This window comes from Leptopilina boulardi, unplaced genomic scaffold (assembly GCF_019393585.1).
Source record: "Leptopilina boulardi isolate dan_hultmark-lab unplaced genomic scaffold, ZJU_Lbou_2.1 LbouV2_38, whole genome shotgun sequence".
In the NCBI taxonomy this organism is placed as follows: domain Eukaryota; kingdom Metazoa; phylum Arthropoda; class Insecta; order Hymenoptera; family Figitidae; genus Leptopilina; species Leptopilina boulardi.
Genome location: NW_026137951.1, coordinates 3754048 through 3773914, shown reverse-complemented (window position 1 = coordinate 3773914; position 19867 = coordinate 3754048). Strand labels below are relative to the sequence as shown.

The window sequence follows — 19867 nt, the reverse complement described above, 5'->3', positions numbered from 1 at the left end:
AGAAATTAAAATTGCACCAATTTTGCTGTATTTTTTTCATAAAAATAGGATAAAAACTCTGCCACTTAAATTTCTGCTCTAGTTTTTCGTCAAAATATAACAAAAATGCTGCCATTTTAATTTCTGCTTTAGCTTTTTGTAAAAATAGGTTAAAAATTAAAAAAGCACCGATTTTTGCTCTATTTTTTTGTAAAAATATGGCAGAAATTAAGATGACGCTTCTGTTGCTCTATTTTTCCATACACTCTAAATCTGAATCAGTGAAAATTTCACTGAATTCAAATCAGTGGCTCAGTTTTCTTTAATTCACCAGTGGAATTTCACTGAAAATCAGTGGTTTTTACTGATTCCCAGTGAAATTCCACTGATGAATTAAAGAAAACTGAGCCACTGATTTGAATTCAGTGAAATTTTCACTGATTCAGATTTAGAGTGTAAAACTAGAGCGGAAATTAAAATTGTGCCTTAAAACTAGGGCAGAAATTAAATTGACGACGTTTTTGCTGCATTTTTCCATATAATTAGGACAAAAATGCTGCCACTTTAATTTCTGCTTTAGTTTTTCGGCGAAATATAGCAAAAAATGCTGCCATTTTAACTTCTGCTTTAGTTTTTAATAAAAGTAGGACAAAAATTAAATTGACGTTTTTGCTGTTTTTTCTTTAAAAATAGGACAAAAATATCACCGTTTTAACTCTATTTTTCCGTAAAACTAAAGCAAAAATTAAAATTGCTCCGTTTTTTGCTCTATTTTTCCTTAAAAATATGGCGAAAATGAGGCGAAAATGTAATTTTTCGTAAAAATAGGGCAAAAACGATGCCATTTTAATTTCTGTTTTAGTTTTGCGGAAAAATAGAGTAATGCATCATATGTTAAGTTACCATATTTCATAATGTCAAGGAAACCTTTTAAGGATGTCATGAAAAAATCATTCGTAATTTGTTAGACACCCTGAATTAACAAAAATATTTGTAATTTGCTTTGACTATTATGAAATAAATATTTCTTTGGACCAAATAATTTTTATTTGAATCAATTAAATTTTGTTTTAAATATAGAAATGATTGGTATACAGTTTATTTAATTCATATAAAAATTGTTTGATTCAAGTAAATATTTATTTGATAATAATAGTAAAGGCCACAATTCACAAACAGCATTTTATAATATTAGAAAAGAAAATATTTGTCCAATAAATTGTAATATATATATATTAAATTTCTGTTATTTATTATATTGAAATCTATTGTAAAATTGTTTTCAATCGGAAATACAAAAGTTAAAGCTTTGCTTAGACTTGAGAATTCAGTGCACAAGGATAAACACGAGTAACTCTGTGAAGCGTGAAGTTGTTCGAAACAATTGCGAGTGAGAGAGAGAGAGAGAGAGAGAGATGTTTGTGTTTGCAGTGAGTGCGTTTGGACATTGGTGGTGGTGGTGTTCGATAGAATTGTTTTTAATTAGTCTATATGTGTTTGCTATTTCTAGCAATGGACAATGTGTCCCTAGGATGGCACTACTTCCGGGTTGTAGTTTCCAATCGAGAGGGAGAGAGTATAAGTTTGGGGGAGTACAATGATGGCGGAGGTACCGTTAATATGCTTAACTTAATACCTGCTTGGGGATTTTGCTTGGCTGGTATTACGCACAGGTTTCTACTTGCTTCGAATTAATAATCAATGCTTACTAACGGCATAAGCATAACGGCTCTTGTCAAAGTAGCTTGTCCTCCAACTAAGTTAGTTCAATCCCCGTGTGATCTAAGCCTCTATCTTGTTTTAGACATTAAATTTCATTCACTTTATTATGCGCAAATAGTACTCGACCATAAAAAAATTGTTTTATACAAATTTTCAGAATTCAAATATTACACTTAGTTACATTAAAATGTTTCATAATTAAGGTTCTTTTTTGTTCCATTTTAATAATAAAATTTTAGCAAATTTTTGGGACTAGAATGAAAGATATATCTTATATGTTTCAAGATCGGTTTCTCCTCATCAGAATTTATTTATGAATTCTGAATAATTAAATTTAGAAATTATTGTAAAGTAAAATAAAAAATAAAAATTTCACAACAATACTCAGATCTGGTCTGTTTAAACTTCACAATCTTTTACAAATTTAATTATTCAGAATTAATTGATAAATTCTGATGAGGAGAAACCAATCTCGAAACGTTAAAGATGTGTAAATACCTTTTATTCTAGACCCAAAAATTTTGCCATTTAGTAGAATTTTATTAGCAGCACAAAAATAGAAATCAATCTATTCAATATTTTAAAAATAAAGTTCCCGACAAAATTAACATTGTGGACCTAACAATCACAATTAGAAAAAGTTTCATATTACTTCTATGAATAAGTTGTGTATACATTTAAAACAATTTAGAACGTTTCGAGGTATTTTAAAATTTAACAAAAGTGTATATAATATATATACCTTAATTAACGAGTTATAATTTCTCCGGAGTAAATTTGTCTTATTAAAATACCATTTCTGTAGAAAATATACGAACTAGTTTTAAATGTAGAAAGTGTATAAATTTATTTTGTTAATGTAGATGTATTATTTACAATGATATAATGATATAATATAATCAAATCAGTTTCAATAACTTTTTGATTACGGTTTCTGTTGAATTGTTAATTTGTTAACAACAGCATGGTGTATGTATAGCATGCACTACACATTGTTTCGATATTCCAGAATTCAGACTATTCGACAGTGATACGTTGTCGTTAATTCTCCGCAATTATCAGCAGTAAATTCCTCTCTGTGGGGGTTCATAGTATGAGATTGAGATAGAGAGATTAGTTACAGCAATCCATGTTACGTCTGCGGCAGATACGCACAAATTTTACGATCCTTTTTTACACTCAATGCTTTTATTTTATAATTGCTCTAAAACCAAAGTTACAAAAGTTGTAAATTTATCATTATTATTTTTTACTATTTCTGAAATAGTTATTTAACAAAGAATTTATAAATTGGTATTCTTCAATGATTATTTTATTTGCGAAAATTAATAATGGACTACTTTATATAAATGTGTATAGTATTTATTCTAATTAATAGAAATAATTAAAATATGTTAGGAGAAATAGAATATCTCGACAAATATATTCATTGTTGTCTGCAAAACGCAGGATGCAAACAGTCAACAACTTCTTACTAGGTTAATTGCATATCTAATTAATAACATTTGACAGATTCGTAATTTCAGCTTGTTTTATCTTTCTCGACTCTCTGGCTTTTGTAGAAAATTCTATCGTTCCTTTTCCTTAGAGTCGCACATTTTCCATAGCTACATTAAGCACGCTTCAGAGCGTTAATTAGTTTTATGATGTGGCTTTTCTTATTGCTAAGTTATAACTATGGATTTATATAGAAAAAAAACTGAATTTTTACAAATTTAATTATTCTTTTTCTTTTTTTTAAGAACATGTTTTGAACTTTTTTTTATATATATATACCGAAATTATGATGATTCTTCCTTTTCAATCACTCCATGAAATTATCCGGGAAAGAAGAACCCTTAACGATGCGGAGTGTAATCATGTTGCTTACACTAGAGAATAAGAGATAACTGAATTTGTTTTTATTATCCGCATATAGAAACACTATGTGTCTGATTCGGGTGGCTTTTTGCCAAGGTAAAATATATATTCATATATATTCTCAAATTTAACTTAAGCATATTCGTTCAACTTTTTATATAACTCAATTTTCATCAGAATTAAAAGCACTTTTTAAAATGTTTTTAAAATTAAAATTCTTTTTAATTTTCCAACAAATTTAAATATTCAGTTTTTAAAGAGTTTATATTGCATTTTTAATGACGTTTTCCTGGAAACATGTTGAACATTTACGGTTTGAAATATTTATCACAGAGCGTTAATTTTATTTCATATCCGTGAATATAGAGAGCGTATATACAACGAGTAGACAGTTTTGTTATTTATCAGAGAAAGTGTGTATTAAACGATTCTTTTGTTAAATTACTGATCTTATATCAAATGAGAACTATTTGAACAGATTATCAATTTTTTAATTATTTCTGTATTTAGAAATGTTTGTCATGAGATTAATTTGCAAAAGAAAATTTAATTTATGATTGAATAAAAACTTTTGTTTCTCGAATTAAAATTATATTTCTTTAGAGAAGCCAAGGCAACAGAGACAAGTGAATCCCTTTGATTTTAGAAAGTTTTAGTTTCCACCTACATCACTTGTTATCACCCTTCCATTTAATGCAAACCTACGAACTGTTTTCTGCTTGAAACTAGTAACTAGTCCAGCAACAGTTTCTCTCCAACTACCAATTACTAATATCCACACTTCCATTAGAAATTGCTAATTAATCCTTCCCTTTTGAGCGTATATATTCGTAGGAGATGCCAATGGTTTAAATTACAATTTATTTCAATTATATTCATCCTTAATTTTTTCAAATTAATATTATCAACTTTTCCAAGAACGCAGTCTAATAAAATTTATATTGTACGTTCTTGTACTGGAAAATTTAATATTTGAATTAACTGATATTCTTTTGTCTCTATATTGTAGCAACAGGCAATACCTTATCTCTCTATCTTAACTGTGTTTCATTTTGCAAATTTTTTTTTCTATTTTTCCCCAGCGTCACTTGGGTTCTTCTTTTGCTATACTCACACTCCACTTGGTTGTTACTATTTAAAAAATGTCATGACAACTTTCTCTAATTTGAATACTTCTTCAGATGGAACAGTTTGCTATGTATATATCTTTACTTCCACCAGTGCGAGAGTTCCGATTCTTATTTTCAATCTCTTGCTTTTCTCATTTTTCTCGCGAGAAAGAAATTGGTCATTGTTATTTATTACTGGTAAAATGACATTTTATTTTTCTGAATTTTATTTCAAAGTTAACTCAAAGTGCAAAATTATTCATGTTTAAAAATTTAGTTAAAAATGATATTGTTCACTGAGAAAAGTATGCTATTGAATCAACAGCATTTCTACTGAAGGTATAAAAATTATTGATTCAAATACATAATTTGTAAAATATATAGATTCTATATACAATGAAAAAATATATTATTAAATTAACAGCATTTCTGCCAATGGCATAGAAATTATTGATTCAAAAGCATATGCTGTAGAATTTGTAAAATATTGTATAAATTCTACAGCATATGCTATTGAATCAATAATTTTTATACCTTTGTCAGAAATGCTGCTGATTTAATAGCATATTTTTCTCAATGTTCGAATAGAATCAGAAATAGAATTTTGAGAAATTTGTTTAATTAAATTGAATTTAATATAAATTCTAGTGAAGCATTTACGCAACTGCTCTTAACCAATCATACTAAATGCGTAAGGACACAAACCTCTTCTCAATTGTCGAAGTGACTGAATACCATCTAGTATGGGTTCTAATGGATTAAGTGTCAAATCGATTTTAGTTAAATACGAAAAAAAGAGTCTTTGCTCTCACATTCTCACTTAATATAATTAAAACGTATTTTTGAATTAAAAATAATAGTCCAAAATACGATTTTGATTTTCTCTATATAGAATTTTTTTTCCATCAACGGTTAAAAAAAATTATAGGTTCACTTTTCAGGGCAAGAATTTTATACCCCATTTCGCACGCGACTTGGATATTTCTTTCTTTCTCGATACCCCTTCATTCCTTTCTCGTCGAACGAATTCAATTTCACTCACTCTATTTCCAACAAGACCCCTCTTTCTCTCTGCATTTCCTCCTCCGCACCAAGCCTTCTTTTTTTTTATCGTTACGTCTTTTCTTTCCTAACTTGATTCTTCTTATCCTTTATCGAATAATCGTCTTGTTAAACTCTTGTGGTCGTTTTGTATGACTTTTTAATCTAAGTGTGTCTACGCTGAATTCTTTTTAGAGCTTTTTTAAATTTAACTCTTCAAATATTGTATTATACGTTCCAACGAATCAGGATTTAGTTTTTTTTTATATATATTTTTTTTTCAAGAAAAAAAATGTGAGGTATTAATCTTCTTCTTGAAAAGAAATTTTTTCTTTAGTTCAACATAATAGAAAATGATTATTTATTTGTATTTTTTTATTTTGTTAGTTTCACTTTCGTTTGATTCATTCAACCAAGCCAATAGATTATTCAGCCTCTTCCCCTGAGAACTTCTTTAATGTTGTCGTAGTCGAAAGCGATTTGGCACGAGCAACAGGTAAGCATGGCTACGGGCCAGATACCACTTCCATTAGCTATGCGTAATTGTTTATGGTTCGTGCTTATTTGATATATCAAACCCTTTTCATACACGCTTTTTTCTTTTTTCCATTAACAATTAAATTTCTCTTCAATCCTCGGAAACATTAATACACGCTCTTTTTAAAAAAATAATTATTGTAGAACGTGTTATTAAACATTTTTTTTATTCTTGTTTTTTCGTTTAGATTTAAAATTGACAGGAAAAAAAAATAGTTTTGTGCATTATAATTTAAAAATTATTGAAAGATGTTACCAAATGCAATTAAATTTAAATAGTATAATTGCAATTGGTTACCCACAAATGGATGCAAATGGTCTGAAATGAATGTATGTAAATGATTGCAAGTAACCGCAAATGAATTGCAAATGATAGCAAGTCTCTGCAAAGGAATGCAAATGTAAGTAATTGGAATAAAAGTTAAAAATAATTATACCCAGTGACAGTAAATAGTTTCAATACACTATACTGATTTGCAAGAAATTAAAGAGAGTGATATGGAATAAAAGGCACAAAGTAGATATATAATTAATTTTCCTCTTTACAATTTAAATCAACTAGTTTAGTAAACACATAATTTGAAATGATTTTTTAAAATCGAAATTAGAGAATAGTTGTTGAGATCCAATTGAGTAGAACTACCATGAGATGATCTTGAACTGAAAACACGTACCGACGAGTAAGATTAGAGACATTGCTCCTGTCGTGGCTCTCTCGTCATTCGGAGGAAAAGGGTTTGAACAGCCTCGGGCGACTTAAAGTTTACGAGGGACTATCGACGCGTTTGAAACAGGTCCCCAATGCAGAATCGTAAAACTTAATTGCCGCTGCAATCCAGATCGAGTTGTCCGTCTGTATACAAGTTTATAGGTTTATATATATATATATATATATATATATTGTACGTGTGTCCAGTACTTTTCTACTTTAGAGAAATTGCTAGGGGTTGTACGCAGCACGTGCACTGCTTCCTAATTCTCGAATATATATGGTCAAGTAGAGATTCTCAAATGTTTACTTATTGTTCCAGTAAATGTATTTATTATAATTTAATCATTTCCATGATATATACATAAATCTATTAAATATATATTAAATTGCGAAACATTTTGATGATACAAATGTGGCAAAAAAAATCTTGAATACAAATAGAACTTTGAATATTATACAAGTCTTCTCGTAAACACCCCTGAGCGTTTCAGTATCATTATGTATTCTACAATATTCTGCTTTCGTATATGTATTTTTTGCAATATCTTTTTCAACATGTAGGAAAAAGGCAAACATGTTTTTAAATTTAAAACTTGTATAAGTATGCGTTTACATTTCATTAAAAATTTTAATTAATGTTTTTTGGATCATTATTATTATTGATGCAGAAATTTTAATAAGATTCTCGTATGGACGTTTTCTGATTTCTCTATTTCTAATAAGATTCTCGTAGAGGGAAAATTGTTCGAAATTGATAAGGTTCTGGCATTTTTAGTAAAACTTGAATCTTGATAAAAATCCTTGGATTGAAATCTTACAAGAAACTGATTTTCAGTATCATTTGTTCTTGTCAAATTTAATAATTTTAACTTATTGTATAATTTAAATGTATATTTTGTCAATTTTCTTTTTTTACATATTTATTAAAGGTATTTTTGGAAAACCTTAAAAGACAATATACATTTAGAAAGGTATTTTTTGAAAACCTTAAAAGACGATATACTTTAGAAAGGTATTTTTTTGAAAACCTTAAAAAACGATATGATTTAGAAAGGTATTTTTTTGAAAACCTTAAAAGACGATATACTTTAGAAAGGTATTTTCAGATTCTGTTATTCTGAGAGAGAATTTAATTTTTTGAATTAATTTGCAAAGGAAAACAATTTTCATGATTTTTAAATCTATTTATATTTAAATTTAAAATTAATTCGTTACTTAACGGTTAGGTTAAAGTTTTTGCTTTATTTTGATTCCAGTAATACTAACAGAAAAAGAATGGAATTAGAAGAAATAAAGAAATTTCCAATAATTTAAATTAAATTTGATTAAATAAAAAATTTGAAAGAGGGTCAAAATTGTACCTATCGATCACTTTAAGTTGCAAGTTAATTGCGGACTTTAACACCTGTTAATAGGGGTTTGTCAGGTATTTTGTACACACGAAACTAAGCAGGGTGCAACAGACGTCGGTGGCAGGCATGCAACTGGAAAAGGGGTAGGTAAAAGAGGGATGTTGATGAGAATTAGGGGTGGAAGGTTGGATGGGTTGAAACCCAAAAGAGAGGAGGGTTCCTGGGTGGTGGGTAGAGAGTTGCAATCTGTTCTGGATGGCTCCCATACCGAGTAGTGTGGTTACCACTTTACAGTCCTTTCCCTGTAAATTCGACCTCAATTTCACCCGCACTTCGTTCCTCTTTCTCCTCTGCTATGTGCTGCTGATACTATTCTATTCTCTCTCTCTCTCTTCCTCTTGTCAAACAGTGTTCTTCTCACATAAAACAACATTTTACCTATCAATGTCGGAACAATTTCATCGATATTAATATCAAATTTCATTGTTTTTTTTAATCTTTTCTTTTTTTCAATTTTTAAAATTTAGTAAAGTTAGTTTAGTTTATTTAGTTAGTTAGTAAATTATTAGAATATTATTCATGTTTTTGTTAATCCAATTTACAAATTTAGTGTTTTTTAATTAATTTTTCTGAAAACCAAACGATCAATCATTTATATATTTATAGAACATATTTATAGTATTCAAAATATTAATTAAATTATCAAACACGCGTTTACATTTTAGTTTAAAATTAGGTACAATATTAAAGGTTCGTAATAAAAAAATTGCAAAACAACAATATTACAAAGAATTTTAATTTATTTGAAAATAAGTGTAAATAAATTTTTCGGTGTCGGTGTCGTTATTGGAAATTTGTTAACTTAATATAATAGAAGATTTGCTTTGCAGATTATAAGATTATTTGTATAAAATGAACATCTTTAGAAAGGAATTTATTAAAGCAGATTTAATTAATCTGAAGATTTTATCAAATTAGAGAAAATGTGGTGAATTTCTACTTTTCAATATTAGGCTAATTTTTTTTTTTTTTTTTAATCTTTCAATATATTTACTTTTTGTATTTTCCTCTCGTATATTGAATGTAATAAGGTTTGGCTAGGAAAATTTCATTCTTTTTTCGATTTCAGTCATTCCATTGGTAAACAATTTTCATCTTCCCCACTGACTGTTTTGCCAAGTGCTTTTATCACCCCCTGAAATTACGCGAGTGATTGGTTTGCAAGGCGTACACATAACCGGAACCAGTACACACGTCGAATCTATAGCATTTTTATGGTACGTGGTAAAATTTGCGACGGTACAAAGTTATGAATTTGCCCCACTCTCTTTCTCTCTTTTCATGATATTTTACTCTCCTCTTGCATCCCTATACGTCGCGTCAATTCTATATATGTATTACCTCCTCTCTACGACCAACGGTCTCGGCTCGGTGATTACGGCTTTATGACACGCGATACCCTTCATCCAAAATATGCTTTTCTGAATGCTGGACGTGTGTGTGTATGTGTTGGCCGCGGCTGGTCACTCGTGCAGCTTGGATATATGAGATATGAGATTAAATTGAATTGTAGGGTAGAAGGTTGTCAACTTATATTTGCGAAAGAAAAAAAATTGACTTTGCGTGAAATTCAAGATGAAAAGAAGGCTTAACGTGTTATTAAAATCAGATCCCAATCGAAATGAAAAAATTTTTATATATATTTAAATTTATTTAAATTTTCCAACACAATAATCATTTTTATTCTTCATGTGTGTTTTTGTCTTGAATGAAGAAATTTCATAAAATCTTTTGCCATGATCATTGAATCAGTTCAATTTCAATCGTTTTAACTTGTTTCTGAAAACTCGTATCTAACAGTCGCTTTATGCTGGTGTATTAATAACAGGCGAACGTGTCGTTTTGCGTTTCGTTCACTCTCTAGTAAATAAAACCTGTGTTCACATGGTTGAAACGAGAGAGTTCGTTCGGATGTTATTTACTCGATCTGCTTTACCCCCCCTTTTTTCCCCCCATATATATGTGATATGCCTTTGCGATTTTTTTTTCACGCTGATATTTATTGCGGTCCTTATCGAGAAATTTGCCAATTTTTTATTTGATATATTCATTGTTGTTGAATAATTTTTAGAATTTTTTATTGAGATCATTACATATGTGTCAAAAAATTGAAAGTGCTTCCTTATTCTCGTAAACTGTTTGCAACTTTCAAATACTGTATGTTTCGAACATATGTGATTTCTTCATTGATTGGTCAAATTCGACCACTTTCACATTTCATCGCTTGAGAAAGTGTCAGCTACAGAAATTGAATATATATATATCGAAAGTTTTTATTGTCAAATATGACAAAATTTTAAATTCCGTTTTATAGTTTCCTTATATGTTCTTTGACAATATATTGATAGTAATGACATTTTTCGTCGTTATTGAGATTTCTTTTAATTTCTGATTTGTATTTAGATAGTGAGTATAGAATATAATTTTTCATATACTGAAATGGATTTTAATTTCTTTAAATGCGCCTACACTCTATTTGTGGACAATGCATTATCAAATTTGCGTGCTATTTTGATGAAATTATTACAGACTGTCGGTTTGCATAAATGTGATATTAAGCAGACATGCAAAACAAGTGTTTGCATATATTGAATAATGTGTGCCAGATTCGGTACTGTCCAAAATGCACAGTCATTGCATCTGCTGTGACTCTCAAGCAAATGCTAACTGATTTGCTTAATCTCAACTAATAGCACCACTTATGAATTGTATATTGGCAATAAGTTCATACCCAAAAGGGGACATTTCTTCTATTCAATATATCAAAATTAAAATTTCGTTTCGTTATACAATATCATCTGCCATAGAAAGTCTTTATTAAGGAAGCAAAGAAATGAAAAATTTTAATAATCATAACACTATCATTATAAAAGTTTTAATTATTCACCATTCTTATTTTTCAATTATATCCAAATAAAGTACCATTAACTTTCTACGCAATAATATTTTAATTAGTATAAATTCGGCTTACATAAAATTTTATTTCGATTTACTTTCATATTATTTCCACCTTACAAAGAGTATTCTCTAAACTACAAGATTACTGTATATAAAAAAAATATGTAAATTAAATTTTTCACTCCGAATCAGATTTCATAAAAGTTTCAGAAATTTCTACGCTAACTGAAAAGTCAGGGAATTTTTTTCTATATAAAAGTCAAGATTAATTAAGAAAAAAATGTTAAGTTTCTGTAAAATTATATTCTTCCATTGACATATATGTGTCTTTTGTTTTACTTTCGAAAGTCGTGGAATTTCGTTATTCGTTTATTAAAATATAAAGAGGGAAAAATAAATTTTTTTGATAATCCTGTTAAAGCCACAGTAAATTATAGGGTATTATTTTTTACAAAGGATTAAAATAATATGCTTTTATCAATTGAAGATTAACATAATTCATTTAAAATTCAAACTTTCAAAAAATAAACTTAGAAACGTTTATTTTCGCCAAATTGAAAAAAATTTAATTTTAAAAAATTCTAATATTAATTAAATCTGCAAAGCTTTTTAATACCTCATATTTTACTGTGAGTCAGATCCTGACGGAGAAGTATTAATAAAATTACTTAATTAAACATCAATTTAATGTTTAATTAAAAAAAAATTTCTCAGGTCATAAGAAGTACAATTGTAATTATTAGTGCGGAAATTATGTTTTCTAATTCGATTTGTGAATATGTATAGTTTAAAACAAACTTCTAAATTCAATTTCGTGGGGACATGTATATATAATGATATGCTTTACAAATTACAATAGCTAATGCGAATATTGTTCTTTTTGAATTGAATCTCGAAATTAATATATGACTTTCTATAGCGGAAGTTTTATGGATGTTTGTATTAATTAATCAATAATATATTTTATTGTTATTTAATAGTATAGACAAAAAAACAATACATTCAATTGTTATAACCTTCCGCAGATTTGATTTTGATATATTGTGACCTTATACTTTTTTCTTATATTGTCTTTATTCTCTTGATAATCTTCTATCTATACTGTAAAGATACTTCTGCATGGTAACACACAACACGTGTTTCCATTTCTATCTCGTTATACTATTTTCTTGCTACTTTATGCTTCCTATACTTTTTTTTTCTTTTTATTTCATATATATATATATATATATATAGTTTTATCCACAAAAGCATCTTTCAGATTTCATGAAGAGCACGTGTGCTTTCTTTCATTTTTTTTTACTTTCTTTCTTTTCAATTTAAATTGGCAGGTTTTCTTCCTAAGTTCAACGAGGCATTTTAGATATATGAAATGACAATATTTATTTATTTTTCAACTCCATATCACGCAGTTCTAATAAACCATAAATGGTTAACGAGATTATATATGTATAAAAAGGAAATTTTACATGTTTGCAAAAAAGAGAAATTATTATAATGTAAATTGCAAGTAATAATACGCTGCGGCGTATAAACTAATTAATCATTACACAGACCGACAAAATTTTGGTCTAGTTCAAAACCTAGAACCTAGAATTTGACGTGCTGAATTCGAATCTGACCTTAGAATTGACCCTGCACGTCAAGTTTTCGAGATATTCTAATCTAAAAGTGTAAAAAGACGTTTTTTGACCTTATTGAAGGTCGTGTATATAACATCAAGAGATTTTATTTAAAAAAAAGGCATTTTGAAATATTAAAAAATCTTTATTTGGCTATGAGTTATTGACATTTGAATTTTCTGATACTACTCACTTTACCAGTATTGAAAAATTCATCAAACTCAAAAAATTCAAATGACGATAACTCATCAAATTAAAATGCATTTTCAAAATTAAGCTGAAGTTTACAACGTCAAACTTGTCGATTCTTTAAAGCAAAAATTTAGAAATCGTCGCCATTTAATAGTAAAACTAGAGCAGAAATTATAATGCCCAAGTTTTTTCTCTAGTTTTTTTTTTTACAAAAATAAGGCAGAAATTAAAATAGCGACGTTTTTTCTCTATGTTCCACTAAAACTAGAGCAGAAATTAAAATAACTAGTTTTTTGCTCTACACTGAAAAAAGGGTTTGGTATTCACAACCAAACGTTTGGTTGGTATTTAAGCAACCAAAATTTTTTTGTTGAATCAACAAAATTTTGGTTGTCCCAATAAAACTTTAGTTAGGACAACAAAAATCCTTTTTTTTTCTAATTTTGGTTGTGTCAAACAAATTTTGGTTGAGACAATTAAAATTTTGTTGATTCAACAAAAAAATTTTGGTTGCTTAAATACCAACCAAACGTTTGGTTGTCAATACCAAACCCTTTTTTCAGTGTAGTTTTACTAAAAAATATAGCAAAAACGGCGCCATTTTAATTTCTGCTCTGGTCTTACGGGAAAATAGAGCAAACACGACGCCATTTTAATTTCTGCCTTATCTTTATGAAAAACTAGAACAAAAACATCGCTATTTTAATTTCTGCTCTAGTTTTACAGAGAAATAGAGTAAAAACGATGACGTTTTATTTTCTAGTTTTTCGTAAAAATAGGTCAGAAATTAAAATTGTATTTTTGCTCTAATTTTTCGTCAAACTATAGAGCAATAGTTAAAGAGCAAAAATTTTGAAATCCTCGTCAGTATTTTGAGATATTTTAACCTAAAACCGTGAAAAATGCCATTTTTAGCAACATTCAACATTCTATAAAATCTCTAAATTTTTTTTAATATCAGGTGTAAGTCCAAAATTTTAAAAATCTTTTGCAGTTTTTCAAGATCGTCGTTGTATTTATCAAAAAAAAAAAAAAAGAATTGGCGATAGTATAAGCGTATAGTAAAAGCTACAAACGAATTATACAGAGAAATTAATATAGACTGATTATTAAAAAGTTTTGAGGATTTGAAAAGAAAACATTTAAGCTTTCGAGACAACTACCTTAGAGAACTGTTCTTTAAAAGATAACCCAAAGATGGCACAAAATAAAATTTTCCTAAATTATTCTATTTTGGTAAAAGGTATTTTTCATTGTTTTTTTTTCACAAGAAAGGGTATAAAATAGAATCGTTTTAAAGATCCGATTTACTTTTAAAAAATATTCAATCTCTTTTGGTTTTCCTCGCTGTTCTCGTTCTATCGAGGTTATCGCTGTGAGGTGGGGGTTGATTTTAAAACCCTGCCCATTCCAAAGCAGTGGGTGAGAGGGGTGGTAGTTCAAAGAGGGTCCCCGGGTGGTTGAGAGGATATGGACGCGATGGAATATGCGCTTCGATAATACAATTTACGGTCGCCAACGAGAGTCTATAAATTTTTATGGTGATCAGGTATGTAGTATACTGGTTGATATACCATACTCTGCACGGATGCTGCCGAATGCATTGAGAATTGCGTGAGTTCCCCTGTGCACACATATATGATGGTGGGATCAATTGAGAAGGTTTGAGGGGGGGCGCAGGTGCTGGACGTGGTTAGAATGTGACGAACAATCTTCGTGTGAACGGACCTTTGTGGCGTACATCAATCGCAGATAGCGTTCCGTCTACCTGTTTGCAACTTCACTTCCCTGTCCACAGAGAGGGAAAAAAAGTGTATTAGCGCGCAAAGCTGTCACTGTTTTTTCTCTTTCTTTCTTTTATTTTTATATATATATATATGTTTTTTAGTAAAAAAAAAAAATATTCACGAGTAATGATGAGGGAATTCGCAAAAGGGATTCTTTGTATATATACATATTCACACGAAGCGAAGCTGTACCATAGTCAGAGCAATGAATAGAATTTTCAAGAGCTTCATGTTGTAGACGTGTTACGTATTTATGAAAAACGCTAGATTTTCTTTTCTACATTAACGGTTGTGTGCTTTAAAATTTTTGCATTAGCCGATTGAAAATACATTACTTTAATCGACAATTTTCATGTACAAACTAAATTTTATTTATAGGGAATGTCTCTAATTTTTGCTGTTGGCAAATTTTCACAAGTCGAATTCAAAATTATTGAAGACGCATCACGTGAGAGCGCATTTTCACGATGTGCTTTTTAGTGATGAGATGGCGGAGGTAAACGATAAAAAGTTTTCGAAGAAAACTCTACATCAGCTTTTATATCCAATGCGAAGAGTTACGGAATTGTGCGCTTTATATCTCACTTATAGTATCACGTTTATAACGTTCATCACGTGTCGGTAGATTCCGTGTCGATAAGAGGCGTTTCTTATTTTACACACTTGTATATATATTAATCATCATTTTCTTAAAGAAATGTTGAATATTTCTTTATAAATTATTCTCTCTTGATCAATAATAATTATGAAAGTTTAATTATCAGAAAATTTATTGTATACATTTTTCAATATAAAAAATGAAGACATTTTTGTCATATAGATGAAAGTATCTTAAGACTGCATTAGAATTTGTTTTTGGGGAGGATATTGTCATTACTTTTATCGCATTCACATGCAACTGGTGTCACAGTGAGTTTTGATCTCGAAAATAACCAGGTGCCAAAAAGTAGGAGACACCAAGGACCTGACATAGCTGCACGTGATGTTCTGGTTCCATCACTTTATGCAAATAAAATCGGAGAACGCTTGATTTCCCCTGGTGTTCTCATCGTGCACTGGTCGAGAGTCAACTATATATGTTTAACACTGGATTGGGTTTTAGCTATTCGAGATGACCAAAATGTCGATAGATTTTCGCATATATGAAGCGAAAAATCTTTTTTTCCGATTCATTTGCTTTGTCTCAAAACGAATTCACAATTTAATTGAAAACTTTTAAATTAAATTAAAATTAGTTAAAATTTGGATTTAAAAATAAAAATAATTGAGAGTATATTTATAATTTTATTTTCTTTTGAATAAGAAACTATTGCACTGGGAAATGAATGTATGCCAAATAAGGATTTAATAATTAATGCACCTACTCACCTAATGCGACACAAAGAACAATCACCACGCACGAGATCCGCATGTTTGTTTTGCACAATGAAAGGACCACTTTTTTTTTTAAGAACCAGTTCCGAACTTGGTCAAGTGGTGTCTACACGGAAACTGGCTCTTTTCGAAGGGAGACGTTAGTAGACTTGATACCTGGAGCAGAACGCTAGAATGTTGGCTTTTGCATCGTCTCTTATTCCTTATGTGTGGGGGAACTGAAAGGACTGACTGAATTGAGGTTCACTTACAAACCTAACGATCATCATAGTAGTAAACATGTTATAGCTTATCACATACTGAAACTCATCTCAATTTGTATAACAATACAGTCAGTAATTAACTCTATTTCCGCGAATTTACTATTTAGTGTTGTCATAATTTCTCTGCTTTACATAATAAGAATTACAATACTTATTTATTTTCTTTCTAAATATTCTAAAAATATTTATTTGACAGTTTTAACCTCTACAGGGTGTCTACACGCACACATAGAAAAAATTTGCTGTGGGATCAAAAAAGTTTGCTGTGACATTAAATTTTTAAAAATTAAGACTGATATTGTTTATCACAGCAAACTTTTTCGTTGTTATAGCAAAAAATTTAGCTATGGTTACTAATTTTGATAGATCTGATAGCATACATCAGTTAGCATTTGTAAGCAATTCCTTTTTTTCCGTGTAAAAGTCAAGGAAACTCTTCAGGCAGGACAGGGAAAAATCATGGAATTGATTATTTGTATTCGAAAGTCATGGAATTTCCTTAAATTTTTGGAATTTTGATACAAATTATGGGGCTGTTCACAAAATACGTAACGCTTCCATGGGGGAGGGGGGTCAAGCTATTTGTTACGGATAGCCAAAAAAATGTCGCTAATGTATGTAACTGAGCGTTACATGAGGAGGGGGGGGGGTGAAATTTCCAAAAAAAAGCGTTATATATTTTGTGAACACCCCCTATAATACTTAGAGCAAAAATGTCGTCATTTTATTTTCTACTCTAGTTTTACCGAAAAATAGAGCAAAAACACCACCATTAAAATTTCTGCCCGAATGGCTAGAGCAGAAATTAAAATGTCGACGTTTTCGCTCTAGTTTTCTGTAAAACTAGAGCAGAATTTAAAATAGCGACGTTTTTGCTCTAGTTTTTCGTAAAAATAAGTCAGAAATTAAAATAGCGTCGTTTTTGCTCTATTAATTTAATTAATTTCTGCCCTAGTTTTATGGCAAAATAGAGCAAAAACAGCGACATTTTAATTTCTGCGTTATTTTATAAAAAACTAGAGCAATATATCATATATTAAGTTACCATATTTTTCAAGAGAAATTTTTTTTTTAAATGGTCGTTACAGCATTTGGAAGTAATATTCTTTCCCTTTTAAAATTATACTGAAGTTTATAACGTCAAATCTGACGATTTCTAAATTGTTGATTTAGAAAATCGTCAAGTTTGACGTTGAAAACTGCAGCTTAATTTTTAAAATGCATTTTAAAAATTAAAAATTTTTTTTTTTGGTTCTGTGTTATTGTCATTTGAATTTTCTGAATTTGGTGCATTTTTCAAAACTCGTAAAAGGAGTAGTGTCAGAAAATTAAAATGACAATAACTCAGAACCAAATAAAGATTTTTTAAAGTTTTAAAATGTATTTTAAAGGGGAAGAATAGTAATTTCAAATGCTGTAACGATCTTTAAAAAAAATTCTCTTGATGTTACATGACCTCAAATATGATCAAAAAATGTCCTTGTGGTTAGAATCTCGAAAATCTGACGTACTGGGTCAATTCTGAGATCAGATTCGGTTTCTAAATTCTTCGAAAAAGTATAGTATGATTCTGAAGTAGGTTAAAATTTTGCCGTCCTGTGTAATCATTAAAACAAAATATGAAAGTAAGAAAACCTTTTAACTTACTGTGTTTGCAGAGGCAATTTTTTCAGGATATTGTGAAAAGCGAATTTTCTCTTTTTTCCTGAAAAATGACAGTATTTCCCAAAACATGTAACAATAATATTATAAGCAAACAATACCATGTCTATGTATGAAGCGTAACCTAAGAACACATCTAATTGTTTCAAGAGTAAAGGGCCGTTATGTGAATGTAAAAGTTGCCGCACCCACTTAAAAAAAAAAAAAATAAATACACACGTCTAAGTGACGAACGATATCAGTAGCATTGTTCTTCGACTGACAATTAGAGTTCTTTGTCTTAAAAATTTCATAACAAACGTGGGAATTATGATGTTGCATATATATGATGACACGGAATCCCAAATACAGATTTTTTATGTTGTCAATGTTTTATCTTTTGTTGCGTTAAATATTTTGATTGAAAAACATGTTTTTCATTAATATTTGAGTAAAAATATTTTTTTAACTTTAGAAAGAAAAAGTACATTTTCTATAAAATGACAAATTTTAAAGAATGTTCATCAGGTTCACTTCAGTGTCGTCATGATGATTGACATTATCAGATTTAACGGAAATTGTTTTTCGCTTCAAATTACTGATTGAGTTGGGATGAATTCATTTCTTGACTGCCTCTTCAATCTGAATAATTCAAATCTCTATCGGATTGAGTATTCTTTAAAATACAAATCTGAAGGAAAGTAGTAAAATGTCTTCTTCTTCTTCTTCTTCCTCTTCTTCTTCTCAACATCTCTACCTTATAGGCGACTAAGATTTAATTCTTAAGCTTACCTTGACGAAACGTTTTTCTACTCCCAATGGAATTTTGTTCATACATTGTTGGAATAATCGTTATAGCGAACGGAAATCCACTAACGATCATCCTTTTGACAATCTTTAAGAAAAGAAACGTCCGCGAGTATAGATGAATGTGTAGCAGCTTGGAAATTGTCATTTCCATTTGGAGTCAAACATATAGAAAGTGTCGAATAAGAAACTGTCGTCTGTCGTTCCTCGATCCCTGGTGAGGATAATAAAGAAAGACGTTTCGTTGCTGAGAAAAAGAGAGGTAATATCTTCCTTTTTTTCGAACATTTTTTTTTTATCTTGAAATACATTTTTCAAATGAGATGGTATTTCCCTTTAGAAATAAAAAAAAAATTATATAAAATCTCAATGTTGTATCTATATTCGCACCAATGGTGTGAAGAAGCAACAGGGCCTATTCATAAACCTTTCAAGCAGTATACCGAGTGTATTTACCGACATCCTATGAATGTATTTCGTTGATAGCATTTTCTATTCATATATACTAATACTCTTTATATATATATATATATATATATATATATATAGGAACTCGGGCATAGAATCTCAACTAACTTCCTGAAAGTATAGTTGCGCAAAAACAATTTCAATTTTTGTTTATAACGTCCTAAAGAAATTAAAGAAGATTCTTGTATAATCAATATATGGTTTAGTTAACGTTGAATTGAACTCTTCATAAATATCTAGACGCCTTTTTTTAATAGAATAATTACCTTTATATAAGTGTTATATCGTACATTCTCTTTTCCACGTATAGAGCATTAAAGATGCAGAGCATAGTTTATTATTGATATATTATTTTTCATCACCAGACGTATTTAAAACTAATTTTAGAATCAATTTTCACTACACTTAAAACAAAATTTATTTGATTCGAATAATCGGTTACT

The 19867-nt window shown here is 29.4% G+C and overlaps 2 protein-coding genes across 2 annotated transcripts in view; one reads left to right on the top strand and one right to left on the bottom strand.

Annotated features, from left to right (window-relative positions):
- LOC127288086 (uncharacterized) overlaps window positions 1-16419 on the bottom strand; it is a 31862-nt gene extending 15443 nt beyond the window's left edge. The window contains exon 1 of the mRNA XM_051315323.1: window positions 16240-16419. Within this exon, the coding sequence (XP_051171280.1) occupies window positions 16240-16282 (43 nt within the window). The 5' untranslated portion in view covers window positions 16283-16419. The remainder of the gene's footprint in view (window positions 1-16239) is intronic.
- LOC127288084 (RING finger protein 17) overlaps window positions 1-19867 on the top strand; it is a 223278-nt gene that overhangs the window by 17535 nt on the left and 185876 nt on the right. The window lies entirely within an intron of this gene.